This window comes from Dendrobates tinctorius, unplaced genomic scaffold, assembly GCF_039654945.1.
Source record: "Dendrobates tinctorius isolate UK_male_01 unplaced genomic scaffold, ASM3965494v1 ptg000103l, whole genome shotgun sequence".
Lineage (NCBI taxonomy): Eukaryota > Metazoa > Chordata > Amphibia > Anura > Dendrobatidae > Dendrobates > Dendrobates tinctorius.
Window position 1 is genome coordinate 18,207,153 of NW_027361771.1, and position 22,600 is coordinate 18,229,752.

Consider the following 22,600-nt stretch of genomic DNA (forward strand, 5'->3'; position numbering starts at 1 on the left):
CCCACCAATTATTATCGCATTTATTATTTTTATTTTTATGTGTACTTTGTCTCTGAGAACTTGTATGATTCTTAATTACAGCAGGATCCTACCTTCCCATATAAATGTAGACTTTAGTCTAAGAGAGGACTCACATAAGGGCTCATACCAATTTGTGAGGAAAAAAAAAGGTCCGATTTCCGGACTGAAAAAAGTGCTATGCGAGTGTCATGCGAGTGTAATGCGATTTCCGTGCGATTTTTACACGGAACATCCGTATGACATTCGTATGCAATGCGATTTTAACATAAGCTTTTACAGACAGCAATTCTCTCTGTAAAAACTCATGTTAAAATAGCATTGTGAAAAAAACTGTACATATCGTTTAAAAACCAAATAATCCTCTCTCTATATATATATAGATAGATAGCTAGATAGCGTAAAAGCAGGCAGATGCCGGGTACAGTATAGAATAGTTTAGAATATAATAGAATAGATATATACACGTAGAATAGGTGTGTATATATAGATGTATATAGATATATATATATCTTTGACACACACACACACATATATGTATATTTATATTTCATACAGAGTTAGCAGCATAACTCAATTCAATTGTCGGCTTCTGTAAAATCATTACAGAACCCGACAGGATATGAGACATGGTTTACATACAGTGAACCATTGCATATCCGTTAGATTTCTATATGTCCCTCACTAATAATGTTAGTGTATGAGTGTCAAATTTTGGAGCTGTAGGTGTTAAATTAAAGGATTAATTCACGGAAAAAACTTGCGTGGGCTCCCGTGCAACTTTCTCCACCAGAGAGGGCAAGCCAGTGACTGAGGGTAGATATTAAAAGCCTAGAGAGGGACCATGGTTATTGACCCCCCCGGCTAAAAAAAAAAAAAATCTGCCCCCAGCCACCCCAGAAAAGGCGCAACTGTAAGATGTGCCAATTCTGGCACTTACCCTCTCTCTTCCCATTGCCCTGTAGTGGGTGGCATATGGGGTAATATGGGGTTAATGTCACCTTGCTGAAAGGGATAAAAAAACACACAGACATTAAGAATATTCTTAATGTCTGGGTTTTTTTTTAACCCTTTCAGACTAGTGAATTAATAATGGATAGGTGTGTTATTGACACCTCTCCAATATTAACCATGCTTAATGTCATCTTACAATAGCAAGGTGAAAATAACTCCTTATTACCACATATGCCACCCACTACAGTGCAATGGGAAGAGAGAGGGTAAGTGCCAGAATTGGCATATCTTACAAATGCGCCTTTTCTGGGGTGGCTGGAGGCAGATTTTTTAGCCGGGGGGGGGGCAATAACTATGGTCCCTCTCGAGGCTATTAATATCTGCCCTCAGTCACTGGCTTGCCCTCTATGGCGGAGAAAATTGCACGGGAGCCCACACGAGTTTTTTCCGTGAATTAATCCTTTAATTTAACACCTATAGCTCCAAAATTTTACACACACACACACGCACACACTATTAACATTATTAGAAAGGGACATATATAAATCTAACGGATATGCAATGGTTTACTGTATGTAAACCATGTCTTATATCCTGTCGGGTTCTGTAATGACTTTACAAAAGCCAACAAATTGTCTAATTTTTTTTATTCTTGTAATTTTGACATTTCAGTTAATCTCAGACTTAGCAAATATAAAATGCACTACAAATAACTCCTCAAACAGTATCTTGCCAGCTTTAAAGACTTACTTATTGAAATAATCCAACTCACTGACGATGAATCTTGCCATTACTTTTCATTTCTGCAATCAGCAGTTGATGACATAGAACACATTTATACACAGTTCAGCAAAACAATCAGTATATAAATCATGTACAGTATTTAGAATTCAAGTTTAGTTTTGTTGCCTGGTATCATTAAAATGATGTGCGTGTTTTATTTACTTTGTAGAGTCTTTCGCTGTATATCTTGCACATGCCTTCTGCATGTCTTTTAAGAAGTTTGGAACTCCATTCTATAAGAAGTAAAAGGAGAGAATTAAAATGAGAAAATGGCTTAAAATACACTTAGTGAAAATATGAGTATGGAGCACATTAATTCTCCAAGCCTTCCTTGTCTTACTTTATCTATATCTGTGTATCAATTTTGCTTTTAAACTTTAACCCCTTAACATGCAATTGGACGCCTCCCCCTGTTCGGTGCGGGCTCCGGCGATGAGCCCACACCTTTTCTGGCACATTACAGCTAATCTTTACAGCTGACGTGCCCGAAACAGCCGCCGGTGGAATTGCGATTCAACTGCGGCTGTTAAACATCTTAAACTCTGACAGCGTCATTTAACATGCACACGCAGGGTCGCCGATGGGTTGGAATGACAACCCGGGGTCAGCAGAAGACCCCTGTGGTTGTCATCGCTTAATGGCTATGAGCGCCACCTGGTGGTCGGCGCTCATAGCAAGTCCATATAGCAGAGGCAATCGGACAACTGCAGCTTTTAGTCTCCCATGGAGACTAATTAAGCAAGTAAAAAAAAATGTTTTTAAAAATATAAAAAAATGCAACAATAAAAACAATCAAATATACGAATATTTGGCATTGACGAGTTCAGAATCGCTCAAACTGTCAATATATAAAAAGAATTAATCCAAACGGCACAGCGAGAAAAAAAATCTAAACACCAGAATTAAATTTTTTTGGTTGCTGTAACATTGCAATAAAATGCAATTACGGGCAATCAAAAGAAAGTATCTGCACCAAAATGGTATCAATACAAATGTCAGATCTGCACGCAAAAATAACCTATCACCCAAGGCCCAGATCACAAAAAAATGGAGATGCTACGGGTCTTCGAAAATGGCAACTCTTTTTTTTTTTTTGTTTACAAATTTTGGAATTTGTTTTCACCACTGAGATTAAAAAGAACCTAGACATGTTTGGTGTCTATGAACTCGTAATGACCTTGAGAATCATAATGGCAGTGTCATGGTTTGTCTGGCTCGGTTATTCTAGGGTTAATTCCTGTAGCCTCACTCTGATCCTGGGTGGACTTCTTATAGCCAAGTGTGTTGACCCCTGAGTGTGTTTTGTGCCGTGTGCTGGTTTGCCTGATATCTTGGTTTTTGACTCGGTCTGATCCCTGTATACTGCTTGTTGGACTCTGTTTCTGTACCTTCTCTGTCCGTTTGGTATTGACCTCTGCATGGCCCCGACTATCCATTCTGCCTAATCCCTTGGTACTGTCGTGATCTCCTGTGCTCTGACCCCGGCCTGATCTGGTTTATGTCCCTGTCTATGCCACTTGGTAGCTCTGTCCTGTAGTTACCTTTCTATCAGTTTTCCTTCAGCTCCTAGCTCTCTGGAGCTTAGGCCACGACCCCAGCAGTCAGGTGCTTCTGGTCCTATCTGGCCTGAAGCAATCTCTCTTCAGTCCCGTTCGCCCTGCATTCCTGGGAGCCTGAGCCTGTCTTCGGGACCCATTTTCCCGGGAGATTGCATCTTTGAGTTTCACTTGCAACCCTTCCCGTCACAGGCAGGTCAGTTTTAGCATTTAGTGAACCTAGTTAAAAGGCCAAACAAAAAACCAGTGTAGGATTGCACTTTTTTTTGCTATTTCACCGCACTTGGAATTTTTTTCTCGTTTTCTATTACACGACATGATAAAACCAATGGTGTTGTTCAAAAGTACAACTCATCCTGTAAAAATTAAGCAAAAAATAAAAAAGTTATGGCTTTGGGAAGAAGGGGAGCAAAAAATTAAAATGCGAAACCAAAAATACCCCTTGTCATTAAGGGGTTACAGAGGTGGTTCCCTATTATGGTAATGATGACCTACTGGATAAGTCATCACTATTTGATTGGAAGGGGTCCGACACCAGTCACCCCCTATCCATCAGTTATTCTCAGATTTCTATTCTAGATTCAATAGTCTGCTAATTCGTACCTTGTTTGCTGGCTGTTTTTTTCCCTTCTGGACTTCATAAGAAATTGTACAAAAAAGTAAAATGCAATATTTAATGTTGTATTACAGATAAAATACAGGGCAAGGGAATGACCCACATATAGTGAGTATGGATAGTATTCAGACCTCTTTAAACTTTTCACACTTTGTTTCATTGCAGCCATTTGGTAAATAAAGAAAAATTCATTTTTTTTCTCATTAATGTACACTCTGCACCCCATCTGACTGAAAAAAAACATAATTGTAGATATTTTGCTAATTTATTAAAAAAGAAAAACTGAAATATCACATGGTCATAAGTATTCAGACCCTTTGCTCAGACACTCATATTTAAGTCACATGCTGTCCATTTCCTTGTGATCCTCTTTGAGATGTTTCTACTCCTTCATTGGAGTCCAACTGTGTTTAATTAAACTGATAGGACTTGATTTGTAAAGGCACACACCTGTCTATATAAGACCTCACAGCTCACAGTGCATGTCATACCAAATGAGAATCATGAGGTCAAAAGGAACTGGCCAAGTATCTCAGAGACAGAATTGTGGCAAGGCACAGATCTGGCCAAGGTTACAAAAGAATTTCTGCAGTACTCAAGGTTCTTAAGAGCACTGTGGCCTCCATGATCCTTAAATGGAACAAGTTTGGGATCACCAGAAGTCTTCCTAGACCTGGCCGTCCAGCCAAACTGAGCAATCGTGGAAGAAGAGCCTTGGTGAGAGAGGTAAAGAAGAACCCCAAGATCACTGTGGCTGAGCTCCACAGATGCAGTAGGGAGATGGGAGAAAGTTCCACAAAATCAACTATCACTGCAGACCTCCACCAGTCAGGCCTTTATGGTAGAGTGGCCCAGAGGAATCCTCTTCTCAGTGCCAGACATATGAAAGCCCGCATAGAGTTTGCGAAAAAACACATGAAGGACTCCCACACTATGAGAAATAAGATTCTCTGGTCTGATGAGACGAAGATAGAATTTTTTGGTGATAATTCTAAGCAGTATGTGTGGAGAAAACCAGGCACTGCTCATCACTTGCCTAATACAATGCCAACAGTAAAACATGGTGGTGGCAGCATCATGCTATGGGGGTGTTTTTTAGGTGCACCATCCAACCTGACATAACTGGAGAGGATCTGCAAGGAAGAAAGGCAGAGCATCCCCAAATCCAGGTGTGAAAAACTTGTTGCATCATTCCCAAGACGACTCATGGCTGTACTAGCTCAAAAAGGTGCTTTTACTCAATACTGAGCAAAGTGTCTGAATACTTCTGACCATGTGATATTTCAGTTTCTTTTTTAATAAATGTGCAAAAATTTCTACATTACAGAGTGTAAATTAACAAGAAAAAAATGAACTTTTTTGAATTTACCAAATGGCTGCAATGAAACAAAGAGAAAATTTAAAGGGGTCTGAAGATACTTTCCAAACCCACTGTATAAGCACATACACAAGATAGAATTTTTCAACTTTAAAGAACACTTATTGGGAATTTGGTTGGCAAGCGTCATGTTAGACAGCCAAAGAAACGCAACTGATTGATAAAAGTTGGAATTTTGTAAGCATTTTACACCAGAAAACTGGAAGTACAAATTTGTACGTTTGTACAAACATATAGTTGTGCAAAAATTAATGAACTTGGCATTTTTATGTAAGTTTTAGTAACTTTTTGAAAAGTGGGCTAAGCTTGACAGGATGGTGTGTGGCCTTGAGCGGACCAACAAACTCACTATAATTTAGCTGGAGTACATTTTCTGATGCTTGGGCAGCTGAAAGTGCGACAAATTCATTAAGAGTATAAAAGCTGTGGAGGAACAAAAAGCGCAAAAGACCTTCGGGTGATTGGACAAAAACATGATATCAGACTATGCAATAGTTTTTTTCACTTGAAAAAGATGCTAATCCAGCGTTGAAACACATTGTGGAAATAGAAACCGATCAATTCATCTTGGTCCCAAGGATTCTTTAATACAGCAGCGCAGCCTGATATGGTGTTATAGTTAGTGATGAGCCAGTATACTTGTTGCTCGGGTTTTCCCGAGCATGCTCAGGTGTCGTCCGAGTATTTTGGCGTGCTCGGAGATTTAGTTTGTGTCAATGCAGCTGGATTTGGGAGAATCCAAGCGCAGAATTTGCTGAATTTCTTTTGAAAGGCCATTTCACTTAACCAGAGACTTTGTACTACTAGTAACGTGGATGCCCCCTATATTTTAATTGACAGATGAGAGACCTGAGTGGGGACTTGCTTTTTTTGTGGATTAAGTTGAAGTTTTTATTGAGAACATTTTACATAACATTTAGGATCACATTTATCCGGCGGTCTACGCTGAGCACTTACTTTGGGGTTACCATCTAAATCTTCGAGTGACGTGATTCAGCTGAAACCCCCGAGAATCCATTCACTATAATGAGGCAGTAAAGTTACTCTGGACTCCATCTGGCCTCTGTTCAGCGGTGTCCTTCTTTTCAAAGGTGCACAGAATAGTGGCCGACCATGCTTTTATGGAAAAGATGGACACCGCAGGATCACAGGTCAGACGGCGTCCACAGTGCCTCCATCTGCCTCATTATAGGAAATCTTCGCCAGAGGTTTCATCGTCACGTATTTAAGAGATTTACACGAAAACTAAGGTGTAAGCGCTCAGCGTATAGTGCAGGATAAATGTGCACCAAGCCTTACTGCGATCTTTGGGAGGCAGAATTAAAAAAAAATGAACAGCAGGTGAAGCAACGGTTTAACTTATTTAATACGCCATTTCTCGTGCGGTATAAGTGATTAGGTGATTTTATTCTTCAGGTCGGTGTGATTACAGCAATACCAGATTTATAACAGGTTTTTATATTTGGCAGCTGCTACACTTTTATTGGAAAACTAGTTTTTGCTTCCGCATATTTAGACAACTATAATGTTTCCATATTTTGGCAGACAGATTCATGTGAGGGCTTGTTTTTTGCCGGACGAGTTGACGTTTCTATTGCCACCATTTTTGGGCACATGACATTATTTGATCGCTTTCTATTCCAATTTTTGGGAGGTAGAATGAACAAAAACCAGAAATTCAGGAATTGTTTTTTGGGATTTTATTTTATACCATTCCGTGTGAGGTAAAATTGATAAAGCAACTTTATTCTTTGGGTCAGTATGATTACAGCGATACCCAATTTATATTATTTTTATGTTTTGGCGCCTTAACGCAATAAAAACTATTTTATAGAAAAAATTATTTTTGCATTACTTTATTCTGAGAGCAATAACTTTTTGATTTTTTTGTTTTCGGCTATACCATTTTTATGTGCATTCGCCTTTTTATTGCATTTTATTGCACTTTTTGTTAGGCGGTATGATTATAAAGCTTTGTTAACTCATGGGGCAGTTTATAGAGCGGGTCGTTCCGGATGCCATGATACCAAATATGTGTACTTATTTGTTTATTTTTTTACATAACTGTTTTTATTGGATTAATATTTTTTCTTTTTTTTTGTTCTTTATTTGGAGATTTTTTTAAATATATTTTACACTTTTTAATAACTCTTTTTGTAACTTTTTTCCATTGTGCCAGGATAGGACATCACTGTATTGTGATAGATCGCTGATCTGATACCCTGCAATGCTTCGTTACTGCAGAGCATCGGAACAGCATCTGACAGGCAAGGAAGGAGGCATCTCAGCTCCTGCCCTGAGCAGGCATTGACAAGCCACCATCCTTGAAGGATCCTGTGGCCATCTTGCGACCGGGGGTCACCATGTATACTCATGTATACTATCAGCACAACGCAATCACATTGCGTTGTGCTGATGGAATCAAAAGGGGAGCCCACTCCCTGTGCGATCTCCTCGATGTCACTCTTGACGGTGGCATCAACGCTTGAAATCGGTGCTAGCATCGATAGTGGACATTGCTGCAGGGTGTCAGCTCTCACATAGAGTTGCACCCACACCTGATCGCGGTGTCGCTCAGAATGAGCCCCTACGATCGCGGCGCCATACATGTACTGCAGATTGCGGAAATGGAGCTCCCGCAGCACCGTACAAGTACGTTACATGTGAGGAAGGAGTTAATACATACAACTATAAAACTCTTTAATTTCCATTCTGCATTTCATGTCACACTGACAGCGCACTGACAGCACACAGATGTGCCACAGATGTTACACATGTACACACGGATACGAACCACGGATCTCACCAGTACTGTTTTTTCCAGTACCGGAATCACTGGGTTGTGTGAAGGGGGCCTTAGATGCAAATCATGAGTTATATAGAGCTATGGAACTGTATCATCAGAAAATGTAAAAAAAAAAAATAAAAGTGAAAACATAAAGAAAATGTAAAATAAATGACATGTAAAAAAACACAAACAAATTACCTTAGCTGCCCAATTTATTAGCCATGAAGGGATCATGCCACCTGGATTGTCAAAGTAATACATGAAGACTGCAAGGAAAAGAAAAAGAAAAACGAGCAACTTATGAGCTACAGACTTTTACTGCAACCACATTCTCAATTTTTCCTAGCCATCTTACCTTTACAGCCGTTGTTACCATCGCTCTCTATTGCCAAGCTCTGCTTGTAGCCAATGACCCTGATAATTCCTGACTTTTCGGGACAATTTGGGACTGATACACTCTTAGCCAGAATTACAAAAAATTTTCTCCCATCGATGACTAAATCCCTCCGATCTCGAACATATACATACTATATTCATATGTAAGGAAAAATACATTTTTATCCAAGATAGCGATGGGAATATGAATTTGCAACACTTTATCCAATTGGCCAGGTCAGTAATCTGTGACCACTAGATGGGAGGCCTGTGGATCTTTTTTCCTCCTAAGGAGAGTTTCAGGTCTACTGTCCAACAGTCACAAATATAGCAGATTCATGCAAATTGATTTTCACATCTTTAGTCTGAGAAACTTTGGGTATGTGTATTTTCATAATTTCCTCATTAACCCCTTAACGACCGCCGATACGCCTTTTAACAGCGGCAGTTAATGGTACTTATTCCTCAGCGACGCTTTTTAACGGCGCTGAGAAATAAGGGTATAAACGTATCTGTGACCCTGGAGAACATGATTCGGGTCGGTGTTTACTGTCCCCAGTGTTGCGACTGCCGTTATTCATGGAATAGCGGCAACTGCAAAAAAATAGTCCAATTTCCCATTTATCTCTCTCTCCTCTGATATGATCTAGCACATCAGAGGAGAGAGAAATGGGGCCCCCCAAGCCCCTCCAATACCTCCACTGTCCCCCAGTCCCTCCTGCTCTGTCCCATGGCCCTTAGTGTCTTCTTCCCTATCACAGTGATCAAAATAAAAAAATAGTAAATCAAACCCCCCTTTATCACCCCCTTAGGCTGGTTTCACATTTGCGTTTTTTAGCGCTGGAAAAAAACGCATATGTGCGCATGCGTTTTTTCCCCTATATTTAACATGGGTGTGCATACCTGCGCGCTGGTAAGCGCATGTATGCGATTTTCATGCGCTGCGTTTTTTTGGGGTGTGCGTTTGTATTTTCCAGACGCAGCATGTTGCATTTTTTGGCCCTGCAAAAAAGCGCATGCGCACATATGCGCACGTTTTGCGCTAAAAATGGCCATTATAGCCTATGGATGCGCATACATGCGCACTGGCATGCTCATGTATGCGTTTTTTTGCACATGCGTTTTTTTTTGTTAACCATGGAATTTAGGGGTTTGGGTTAGAGTTAGGGTTAGTTAAGGGGGTTTAGGGTTAGGGTCAGGGTTAGGGTTAAGTATGGTTTGGTTAAGGGTTAGGGTCAGGGTTAGGGTTGGGGTTAGGGTCAGGGTTAAGTATGGTTTGGTTAAGGGTTAGGGTCAGGGTTAGTTAGGGTTTAGGGTTTGGGTTAGGGTTAAGTATGGTTTGGTTAAGGGTTAGGGTCAGGGTTAGGGTCAGGGTTAGGGTCAGGGTTAGGGTTAGTAAAGTCATGGTTTGGGTTAGTGTGAGGGGCCACCTAATGTTGGAAAAAAACGCAAACGCGGTAAAAACGCACTAAAAACGCATACAAACGCATAAAAACGCTGCGTTTTTTTCATGCATGCTCATAAAAATGCTTGAAAAAAACGCAGCAGTTGTATGCTTTTGTATGCGTTTTTTCAATGCGTTTTTTTGCGGGAAAAACGCGCTGCAAAAAAAAGCAAGTGTGAAACTAGCCTAAGGCCGGTTTCACATTAGCGCTTTTTCAGCGCGCGCACGGCCGGGGGTAGCTCCGCCCCCGAGCCGGCTCTCTGCCCGGCGTGCCCGCCCCTTGCTTTTCGGATTTTGGCGCGCACGGCGCACCGTCAAAAGTGCGCAGCGCAGGTCAAAGCGCAACTAGCGCACGGCCTGCGCACGATCTGCGCACCCTATGCTAAAGATAGGGTGCGCCGATCGCAGGCGCCGCTGTCCGCTAGTAGGCGGCGCTACAAACAAGGGGCGGGCACGCCGGGCAGAGAGCCGGCTCGGGGGCGGAGCTACCCCCGGCCGTGCGCGCGCTGAAAAAGCGCTAATGTGAAACCGGCCGAAGTTAGGTAAAAAAAAAAAAAAAATGTTTTTTTTTCCATTAGGGTTAGTGTTGGGTCTAGGGTTAGAGCTATGGTTAGGGTTGGGCTAGGGTTAGAGCTAGTGTTGGGCTAGGGTTAGACTTGAGCTAGTGTTAATGGCTGGGGCTAGGGTTGTGTTGGGGTTAGGGTTGTTTTGTTGGGGTTAGGGCCGCGTTAGGGTTGGAGTTAGAATTGGGGGGGTTTCCACTGTTTAGGTACATAGTGGGGTCTCCAAAATCGACATGGTTGGAAAAATGAAAATCGCTGGTCAACTTTTAAACCTTATAATATCCTAACAAAAAAAAGATGTTTCCAAAATTGTGCTGATGTAAAGTAGACATGTGGGAAATGTTATTTATTAACTATTTTGTGCGATATGATTCTGATTTAAAGACACAAAAATTAAAAAAATTAAAATTTTTTGCCAAATTTCTGTTTTTTCATAAATAAACGCAAGTCATATAGAAGAAATTTTAACACTAACATGAAGTACAATAGGTCACGAAAAAACACAGTGGGATCCGTTGAAGCGTTCCAGAGCTATAACCTCATAAAGTGACAGTGGTCAGAATTGTAAAAATTGGCTTGGTCATTAAGTACAAAATTGGCTCTGTCACTAAGGGGTTAATCCAGATTGAACATCAATGCTCAATTACATGCTATTACATTATTGAATGTGCAAGAAACTTTGGAGTGGCTCAGAAGCAAAGCGAGCTCCACACTGGGCAGATGATGGCTATATTATATAGCCAGCATCTGCCTCTAAGGCCGGGGACACACTTGCGAGAAACTCATACGAGTCTCGCGTCTCAATACCCGGCACTACTGCCGGCACTCGGACCGGAGCATTCAGCTGCATAGAAATACATGCAGCCGCACACACCGGTCTGAGTGTCGGGTATTGAGACGTGAGACTCGTGCAAGTTTCTAGCAACAGCAGTGATCGATGCATTCACTGGGTCGGACATGATTGCAGGGAGTCAGTGACTTACTACGATAGCCAAGGGCAGATATCATGGCATCCAGAAAAGTCTGATCTATCAAAATATAAAATGAATTAAATCAATAAGTAAATGCTATAAAGAGAAGAACAATCAAAACTCTATTGCGTTCTTTTACGTCACCAGAATAACAATAAACATGCAATATGAAATGATCAAAGCATAGTTTCTATCACAATAAATAAAACTACCAGCTCTCCAAGCAAAAAATGAGCTCCAACACTGCTGCATGCATGGCAATGTAAAAAGTCATGGGTCTCTGGAAACTGCAACACAAACCAATGTTTTAAAAAAAAAAAAAAAAATCTGAAATTTTTTACACCTATAAAATAGTAAAAAAAAAAAATCTACATGTTTGGTATCTCCAGAATCGTATGTCATTTTTTACTACACAATTAACATGGTAAAAATAAAACCAAAAAACAATGGTAATATTACATTTTTTTCACCATTTCACTGCACTTGGAATTTTGTTTTTGCCATTTTCCCTTACTACATATGATAAAATTAATAGTGTATTGTAAAACTACAATCCGTCCCACAAAAAGCAAAATCTCATGTCTATGGAAAAATAAAACTGTTGCAGTTCTTAAAAAAAGGAGCTGAAAAAATGAAAATGCAAAAGCAAAAATTGGTTTTGAAGGGAAAGAATTAAAATGATCCTGTAGGACAGGGGTGGGGAACATCCGTATATCAGGTGCGGCCCGCAGCCTCTAGAGTCTAGAGAATAGTCACTACACGTGTGTACCACACGCTGTCTGGCTTTGCGTTCAAAGCCTCGATATGAGCCACATTCGATGCTGCTCAGTGATTGGTTGTCCGGCACCAAACTTCTTTCTGATTGGGGCGCCTTCCTGTAGAGGCGTGGTTAGGGCTAGACTGCTGAAACTTCGAGTGTCGTCACTTGAAGGAGCTCCGGACTTAACATTTCTATGTGCCCCATTACTGTGTGTGGACTTCTGCTAGAGCGTTACTGAAGGAAATCTAAGGTTGTCCGATTACCAATCACCAGTCTGGGCGGCCATAAATATCTAGTCAGAGTTTGGAGCCTCAACCTGGTGATTTCTCAAAATGTAAGTCTCTTGAGCAGAAACTTTAATGATGTCCCCCCAAAAGGGCCTGACTTTCTAGCAAAAGCATGAGCGGGCGCTGCATGCACAGAGAGATCACACCACACTCGGCTACTGTTCTGTGAAGGAGTGAGATGTCGCTCTCCGCAGTAACCCGGCACTGCCACACGTTACACAGCTGTGAACGCTCGAGTGCTGTTACCGTCACTGCTTAGCACATGATGCGGCAGATATGCAGAGGGCGAAACCTTGTGATAAGGTTGTGGGATCTGGCTCTGCGTGCCGGGATCTATCATCCAGTACTAGAGCGAGCAGTTACAGATAACCTTTTAACCCTTATGTCCCTGAGGACATGACCCCCATACTTCATCTGTAATGTGGCACAGGGCAGCAGCTGTGGATGAGGCACTTGTCTCTGGCGCCCATCATGTGACATGAAGGTGGGGGTCCTGGCTGGGTGTGTATCTTGTAGAAAACTTGGCACTCAGGTAAATGTAAGAAAATTTTATTTTGTGCAGGTAAATCAAAAATCAAGAAGATGTTTTGGTCTTACAATGACCTTCATTAGTTAACAGACTGCAGTGTGCGCAGGGTTACAGGCAGAAACAAAACCTGAGGGTTAGCAGCACATGCTGACTTGGTGTGTAGACTTTGTCTAAAGGGGCGCTGTGCCCTTGAATCTTACTGATGATTTGGTAGACCAGGACCTGATGTTGACCAGTTCAATGAGGGAGACCATCAGTCAAAATTAAACTTTTTACTGAATGGTAACTTGGTGGGGCTTATGTACAGTAGATAGCGGGTGCACAGATTGATGGACGTTTCTTTCACAGTCACATTATGAAGCATTTTCACACACAGTCTCAATTCCTTTCTTTATGGCATCACATTAGGTGGGAGTTATTTAAATGTTTGAATAAATATAGTTGGCTAATGTTTAAGTTAATCATTTTATACGGCCCCCAAACTCTATTATAAAATTCCAAATGGCACTTGGTAGCAAAAAAGGTTCCCCACCCATGCTCAAGGGAATGTTCTGCCATATAGAATGCTCTTAGACTTGCAAATCATGAAGATCACCTACTTACAGCTCCTTTTGCAATTGCTGACCAATGACGTCCCAAATGTTCTCAATGGGAGGCAAGTCCAGAGATGCTGCAGGCCAGCTGTTAGTGTATTTGGGTGTTGCTCACATCTTCAGATCAATCTCTCTTTGCATGGAAGACAAAAGTGTGACTCATAGCTGAAGAGAGTAGCCCTCAATTTCAGTCTGATATGCTCAATTCCTGTCTCCATCTGGAGACAAGGTAAACAATGCCATGAAAAACCCTTCATGAGGAAACAACACACCGGTCCTACTCCCAGGAATATGGTGTACGGTAGGTGGACCTATCAAATTTTCATTCCAGGTATACTGACAACTCATCATTATATTAGGTTGGTGGTACAACTAGCGCTATTTCTCCAAAGTGTCCCAGAAGCTGTTTTTCTACATGACAACAGGCTGCCTGTTGCTTATGCTTCGGAGAGCAGCCTTCAGGGCTTAAACAAGCAACTTGACCTCCAGACTTATTTTTCATTGAGCACATCTTCGACATAATTGGTTGGCTACCGTAAAGGAAGCTGGCCGCAGCGAATCTTGATGATTTGCCCAAATGCATTCAGTATAAAGTAGCAGAACATTCATCAGACAACCATTAATAACCTCATTGATAGAAGTCAAATTTGCAAGTGATTGAAGTTCTGTATATGGTGCGCATACTTAATACTGGATAAATACGTTTTCATAATTTGCACATCAATATTTCTATCGATCCTATGCTTTTCATAATTCCACTACTTTTGCTTCTTAATCTAGCAATTTCAATGTTAAGAAAGGCAGTCAAACTAGATTCACGAGCCCTAATTGAATTTATGTAAAGAGAAATTTAATTTTTTTTCTAAAAAAATAAAAGTTAAAAATCAAACTAATTTTCCCCTTCAAAAGTAAAGAAATTCATACATTTAAGAAAATATTTGATATTGTGGTGTCAAAAAAACTCTGATATACAAAAATATGAATTATTTAAACTATCTGCGAAACGGTGAAAAAGAAAATGAAATCAAAATGCCAAATTACCATGTTTCAGTTGCTACACTTCCCATTTAAATCTATCCACAAAAAAGCAATCAAAATGTATGTAATATAAAACAGTATAAGGCTATGTGCACACGTAGAGTTTTAAAACGCTTACTAAAAACCGGACTCCTTCCCAGAAATCGCGCGGTTTTTTCCTGCGCGATTTCACCGCGATTTTACCGCGATTATGATCGCGATTTTGCCGCGATTTTCGCGTGCGATATTCAAGCACTTTCCAAGCGATTTGAAGCATCGCTTGGAAAGTGATTGACAGGTTGGTCACACTCGTCAAACATAGTGTTTGACAAGTGTGACCAGGTTTTTACTATTGAGGCCGCCTATGCGGCATCAATAGTAAAAGATAGGATGTTAAAATGCTAAAAAAAAAATAAAAAATCGGTGTATATTTACCTTCCGGCGTCCCGCGATGCATTCCCGGGCCTCAGCGTTCCCAGTAATGCCTTGCGAGACCTGTGATGAGGTAGTCTCGCGTTGCTATAGCGATCTCGCGAGACCGCTAGAGTCACGCGAGACTACGTCATCACAGGACCTTGCCGCAAGGCATTACTGGGAACGCTTAGGCCGGGAATGCATCGCGGGACGCCGGAAGGTAAATATACCCCGATTTTTTATTTTTTATTCTTTTTTTACAGGGGTATGGTATCCAGGGCCTGGAGGACAGTCTCCTCTCCTCCACACCGTGGGTACCAACCGCACATGAGACGCTTAACTTCCCGCATGGTGGGCATAGCCACATGCGGGAAGTAAGCGATTCTCATGCATTCCTATGGGTGCGGAATCGCGGCAATTCTTTGCGATTCCGCACAAAGAATGAGCATGCTGCGATTTTTTCCGCGATGCGATTCCGCCATGGAAAAAAGCGCAGCATTAGCACAGTATGTGCGGAATGCCATAGGAATGCACGGGGGGCGTTCTGTACACGATTTTTAAGCGTTTTCGCGCCGAAAATCGCGGCAAAAACGCTTAAAAATCGCTACGTGTGCACACAGCCTAAATAAAAGGTAGCTCAGCAACAAAAACAAACCCCACCCAGATTATACACATGTGGTTTTTTGAACCTACAAGAAATAAATAAAAATAAATAAATATAATTATGTTTGGTATCATTGTAAATGTACTGGAGAATCATATTATCAGGTCATTTTCACTGCAGAACGAAAGCTGCAAAGTAAAAACTAGGGCTGTGGAGTCGTAGTCGGTGCTCATTTTGGTGGAGTCGGAGTCGGAATAAAATGGATCGACTCCGACTCTTAAAATATATAATAAATTGGGTACAGTAGTTCAATGCAGAATGTGCTGAATATTTTTTCATAGGAATTTGGGAAAGTTATTAAATGTCCTATAAATGGCTGTTCTATTCCTGATCTAAGGCTACATTCACACACAGCGTTTTTGCTGCGTTTTTTGAGGATACATTTTTCAGCTGCAAAAGCAGATCAGCTTTTTAAAAAACCGCATCACCTGAAAAGTTTTTGAGCTCATAGATAATGTTTTCAATAGCAAAAGCAAATTAGAAATCTGCTCTATCCATCCATTTATCCATATCTGTCTATCCATATCTTATCTGTACCAAAAAGAATGAAAGCCGGATAGCACACAGACTAACACTCCTTTTTTTTTAGCACCAGTCAGGTACACCTCATAGCTGCCCAAAAGGACGCCCAGGACAGGCATTGCTCGTCTTCAGTAACACATCAACATCAATTGATAGTTGGAATAAATAGACTGCATTCACCACATCTTCTTAAGGTGCAGGCTTTATTTTCAAGTGTATGGGTGTGCAATATGAGGTTCTGCAGCAGCTGAGGTGTGCAGTATGAGGTTCTGCGAAACAGTATGCGGTTCTGCCTCCCCCTAGTTTTGATCCTGGCTACGCCCATGGTGTGAATGTAGCCTGAGGATCTAGGCTTTGTCTTAGCTGAGATAAGTCAGTGCAGTGAAGCTCCTCCTCTACAGACAAGGGTACAAAGTAAACACTCTCAGAAAGAAGGCCTGCACTCAGAAGAATTGCTAGAGTGAACAGGATAACAAGATTAAGGTAATTACTTCTTAAAGCATATTTAAACTTTCAATAAACTGTGCATAAGTCAGTAGTCCAGTATACTGTATGTTCTCTCTGTATGCTTGATGCTTGCTTGTTTTTTCTTTGAGCTCATATACTTTTGGGAAGCTAGCTTTTATACAATATACATACAATATACAGTGAAAATACAGCAACAGGATTGATGAGGACTATATGAGGACTTGTATAGGTATAGAAGCCAAAACATCAAGTTATTAGCTCTATTATCAGTTTCTTTGTTCCTGGAGTATGATACACAACAAACTTGCTCCCTCCCTCCTCCCCTCTTCATAGACTGTGAAGCATTTAGTGAGCTGTACCCTAAGAATTAGAAAAGCCTGAGACTGGAAATTCAAAGTAAAGCTATCTAATAACATATTTTACAAACTTTATATTTGTCTTCTGTACTATTGATTTATGCAAAGTTTGCTTTATTTCTATCTAACATTATACAGTGGGGAAAGTATGTATTTGATACACTGTCGATACCCTACAAAGAATGGAGAGGTCTGAAATTTTTAATCAAAAGTACATTTCAAATGAGAGAAACAGAATCAGGAAATGTCTGACCTCTGTAATTGCAAACAAAGGTTTCTGTACCAAATATTAAGTTCTGTTTTTCTATTGTATCAAATACATATTTTATGCAATAAAATACATATTATTTAAATCATGCAATGTGATTTTCTGGATTTTTTTTTAGTCTGTCTCTCACAGGTGAAGTGTACAATTACAGAACTCTCCATTCTTTGTAGGTGGGAAAAACTTGCAAAATTATCAGTGTATCAAATTATTATTTTCCCCACTGCACATGGTTCCCTATTCTTGCTGGAATTATAATATACATTATTTTATTTTATAGGACAAAATTATTTTGAGAGTGAATTTATATGATTACAAAATGTCTAAGAAGCTCCCCATGAAGTCAGTTGTATTGAGATTTCACAGTGACTCAAGATGAAAAATATTTTGTGTGTCAATGTATGACAAGTGACCCAGAGGAAAACAAATGCTGTGATGCCAAAATCAGTGCATACTCAGGCAGTGATAAAAATGCTCCTACAAGAGCTTCCAATCTAAAAAGACATTTACAACACTTCCACCCAGAAGTTTTCAAAGCTGTGACTGAGAAAGATAGCAGCACCAAGAAACCCGCACCCAGCACTTCCTTTCAGGCAAAGGAGAAGGAAAGAGCATCTCAAACATCATTAACAAGAGATTTTGTAAGTGACAAAGTTACTGTAACAATGACAGCATATATATTTAAAAGATAGCTCATACAGCTTGTTGTGAAGGACGGTGTACCATTATCATTATTTGCACGACCAGCTTTTACAGCTCTTAATGGAGAAATGGCCCGCAAACTTGGCGTTTCTCTGGAAAGAGAAAGTATTAGAAAATTAGTGATTGAAGAAGCCCTTAAACAAAAGGAAGATCTTAAAAAGACTCAAAAGATGCTTCATGTTTCTTAAAATGGATGCCTGCACACGTCACAGAGTGAACTATTTTGCCATCAATGTTCGATATGTTTGTGACAACAAAGAAATTGTTACCAAGACACTGGCAGTAAAAGATACTAAAGCTCATCACAGCAGGCAGTTTCTCCAGGCTTAGTGGAAAAAATTCTGCAAGATTACAAACTCAAAAAAGAACAGGCTCTTGCTATTGTGAAGGACAATGCTTCAAACATGATAAGTACAATTAAACTGATGAATGAGAGTAATGAACAACAGCTAGAAGAAAATTTAGGATTCAGTATGTTTGAGATGGAAGGCCACAGTGCTGTTCATGTAACTGAGGAGCAAACTGATATTACAACAAAAGAACAGCAAAATTATACTGCAGAAATAGATGATCTTGTTGAAGCTGCTTCAAAACACTTTCATATTCATCACATGCGCTGTGTTGTGCACATGCTGCATCTGGATAGTCTGCAAGAGGGAGATGCTGGAAATCTGATTGGAAAAGTGAGGAAAATGGTTATTGCCGCCAGAAACCCTAAAATTGATTCCATCTTGAAGAGACGTGCTGGGAAAGGGGCAATTGTCGATCAAGCCACTCGGTGGGGCAGCACTTATTTAATGATTGCTTGAACTAAAACCGTTTCTTATAGATATGGTGAACCCTCAGGTAACCCTAAATGAAGGTCAATGGACACAGGTGGCTGAATTGAAGGAATTGCTTAATCACCCATTTACCGTGACTAAAAAATTACAAGCTGAGGATTTAACTCCTGGCATTTTCATAAGGGAGTGGAAGAACTTGCTATTTTGCCTGTCCCAAAGAGGAGGTTTAATCACAGATGGCATTTCTGCTTCAATGAAACGGAGAGACACAGTTATTGGAAAATAACATTTTTCTGGCAGCTGTTTATGTGGACCCAAGTCATCGTATACTGCTTGATGATCAACAGCTTACTAAAGGAAAAGCTCTGACTGAGGTAGCAGTTAGGATGAGTGGCCTACAGGAGGACTGCCAGGCGCAAGAGGACTTGGGTCCTAACAGTGCTACTGCTGCCATATCTTCATCCTCATCAGATGAGGAGTTTGACTTTGACAAGTATTTGAATGACATGGAGCAGGAAAAGCGTTGCCGCAAGGAAAAAGATTTCACTCCGTCTCCTATAGCAAGCAGATTGACCATATTTCTGCAAAATGTTTCACTTGCTCTCAAAGAAATAGAAAAATTCAACCGTTCATCAAAACTGACTGTGCATGAGGCAATTCCTTTATACCCGGAAATTGTTAGAGATGTTGCCCACGTGGTTACGGCTTTGCCTCCAACCCAAGTTAGTGTAGAGAAGTTGTTCTCTGGCCTTAAAATTATTCGGTCAGATTTGAGGTCATCTATGAAGGAGGATCTGGTGGAGGCAATTCTATTTCTTAGAACAAATTCGTAGACTGCACAAATGTTATTTAGTATGCTTTTGTTGAAAACTGTTTTTTGCCACTTATAGTTTGTTATATATATACACAGTGTATGTTTATATATATATATATATATATATGTAATGGATATTACATAGTGTATTACATATTTACAATTTATTAGTTTTTGTGTTCTAAAGTTGTATTCCAATAACTATATATTATGTTCTATCTAAATATCTTGATTATTGTATCATAACAATGATTAAATGTCTGATGTTTACATTGCACTACAGTAAACACTTTACGTCAGCATAATTTTTGATATTTTTTTTCTCTCTTTTACGTTAGGATGTTAGAAGGGGTAAAAATTTTTCATTTTTCTCTACAAAATTTACAAAATCTTTTTTCTAGTGACCAACTCACTTGAAGTAATTTTTGATAGGCCTATATATCATAAAACCCATAAACAAGTTTGATTATTCATTATATGCTTCATAGAAATCAACACAATGTGAAAGAAAAAAAAAATATTTTTTTTTACAAAAATCTTGCTTAAGGGTACCGTTACACCTAGCGATGCACCAGCGATCCCGACCAGCGATATGACGCGGTCAGGATCGCTGCTGCATCGCTAGGTGGTCGCTAGTGAGCTGCCACACAGGCAGATCTCACCAGTGACATCGCTGGGTCGGGGGTCGCTACTTACCTGTCAGACGCGGCGATCCTGACGTCCTCCCGCCCGGCTCCACACGTCGCTCGTCGGCGCCACAGGAAGCGCCGCAGGAAGTGGCCGATGAGGAATGGTCCAGGAGCTACTCGCGCGATCAGCGATAACCAGCGGGGGAGCCGGTCGGAGGTAAGTATCAGACACAGCAATATCGCTAGCAATATCGCTGCAACGTCACAAAATCGGTGACTTTACAGCGATATTGCTAGCGATATCGCAGTGTGTATCGGGGGCTTTAGCCTCTTATTTATCTCTTTCACAAGAGTGGCTGGAGTAAATGGTCCTCACAATTGGTTGTGCAATTTCTCCTGACTACGCTGATAGTCCATATGTGGTCAGAAACTACTGGCACGGCAGGGCAGGAGTGCAATTTGACTTTTGGAGCACAATTTTTGCTGGAATAAACTGCAGACACCTTGCAAAAATTGGAGCGTGCCTAAGATGCCAAAACACTAGAAAATCGCCACAATTGACCAGATTGGTATGATGTCTTTTCACAAGCACACGCGCAATATCATGTCCCTACACAGCCCCCAAGCTGTATTATGTCCCCATAAAGTCACCCACGCAGCACAATGACCCCACAAAGCTCCTCACGCAGTATAATGTCCCTTTACAGGCCTCTTCACAGTATGAGTCCACAAAACCCCGCCACGCAGTATAATTTCCCCTCACACTCTATGATGTTCACACAAAACCTTCCATGCAGTATGATGTCTCAATACAGTCCCCCACAGAGTATGATGTCCCTACACAACCCCTATGAAGTATGATGTCCTTACACAACATAATGTTCCCAGAAAGCTACTCAAGGTGTATGATGTACAATCAGATTGGCATAAGTACTGACAATTTAAACAAATTAAAAATAAACTACTTACATAATCCCGTTCCTCTGCTGCTCCAGTCTTTGCAGTGTACTGAAGATGAAGATACCAGTGAAACCGAGACGTCGAGCAGATGGCAGTCACTTGGAGTGGGATGCAACTGTTTCCGGCCTGAGCCCAGGCTCAGCAGTGCATTAGTGCAGAGCCAGCTGTCAGTCAGTGCCAGGAAGTGCCATGCCTCTGACTGAAAGCTGGAGCTTGCAAGGAGCACAGCCGATCTTTAGAACAGTATTAACCTGCAGATTAACCCCATATATGCAGGTAAATGCATTTTTTAACATCACAAGTTTCCTATAACGCATGTTCTACGTAAAGTCATTTACAGCATATCCACACTATATATCATACATATCTTACAGGTTTTTGTCTGGGACCTTCACCTACCAGTATTCCCATGAGATTCCATTCGATGAGTTACACTATCTCTGTTCTCCTAAACAGTGGAGCTTCTGCTTCTGAGCCTGGCTTAGCATGATATTTTTTTAAGCTTGCACTACTTTAATTTGTATGTTGATTTTAGTTAATCAGCATCATTCTACACAAATCATACCCTTAATAAATAAAAAAAGGATACATCTCTGTTAGAAAGAGGGAACGGATATTTCACTTCCCAGTATATCACTTTTTCTTCTCCATTTTGGTCTTCATGTAGAGCTACAAAATTAAAAGAACATTATTGTTTTGTGGTATCGTTAACAGAGTTCTCTTCTCAGAACAAAATTTTTCTTTTTATGCTTCAAAATAATCCTTCAATAATGGACTAAGTGCCCTGTGTGCAACTGCATATCATGGCTGTCATTTTGGCTGGATAAATGTTTTGGAGCTCTTTTGCTGTGAAAGAATTGACATGCTGAAGATTTTAAAATGTTTCACTGCTGGGGGCGTGACTTCAGGCGCCTCAGATGGCGGTCGTGTGAGCGCTCAGCTCCTGTGACTTCACCCATTGAAGCGACTCATAACCCAGCAAAAAGGCATTTTTCTCTTAGTTTTATTGGTAATTTTATTCCCCATACTAATGGGATCATTTTGATACCAAAAACATGAAATTCGGTTCAGCAATACTCGAGATATGTCCCTCTGAGTGGAATGGTGAAGCTGCCTGAGGTGATTTTCTCACTTATGACAAACTGCCCGCTGTGGAAGTATGTACCTTGCAGTGAATGCGGACTTCTGGGCTGATTAAAATATCCCCGGTTATCACCGGTGCCCTACCTATATTGTAGCGACTAAGAACGGACTAGCTGGCTGCTGTGAGTAAAGACGCAACTGCGAGGAGAGCGGAGGGAAGCTGAGGTGGGAGGCGCCATAACGACCAGCTGTGTGACTGAACCCATTGTCACAGAGCGGGCGCCATTTTTTTTCGCTCCCCCACTCGAG

General features: G+C 40.7%; 1 protein-coding gene across 2 annotated transcripts in view; it reads right to left on the minus strand.

Moving 5' to 3' along the window:
* The window catches only part of PCTP (phosphatidylcholine transfer protein), a 115,839-nt gene that overhangs the window by 11,912 nt on the left and 81,327 nt on the right, over nucleotides 1–22,600 (minus strand). The window contains exons 3-7 of one of the 2 annotated variants that reach the window (XM_073588107.1): nucleotides 21,798–21,877; nucleotides 8,449–8,620; nucleotides 8,292–8,359; nucleotides 1,918–1,988; nucleotides 1,723–1,775 (exon numbers count right to left, since the gene is read on the minus strand). In XM_073588107.1, coding sequence (XP_073444208.1) covers nucleotides 1,763–1,775; nucleotides 1,918–1,988; nucleotides 8,292–8,359; nucleotides 8,449–8,620; nucleotides 21,798–21,877 — 404 coding nt within the window. In that variant the 3' untranslated portion in view covers nucleotides 1,723–1,762. The remainder of the gene's footprint in view (nucleotides 1–1,722; nucleotides 1,776–1,917; nucleotides 1,989–8,291; nucleotides 8,360–8,448; nucleotides 8,621–21,797; nucleotides 21,878–22,600) is intronic. The other variant, XM_073588105.1, reaches the window with a different exon arrangement.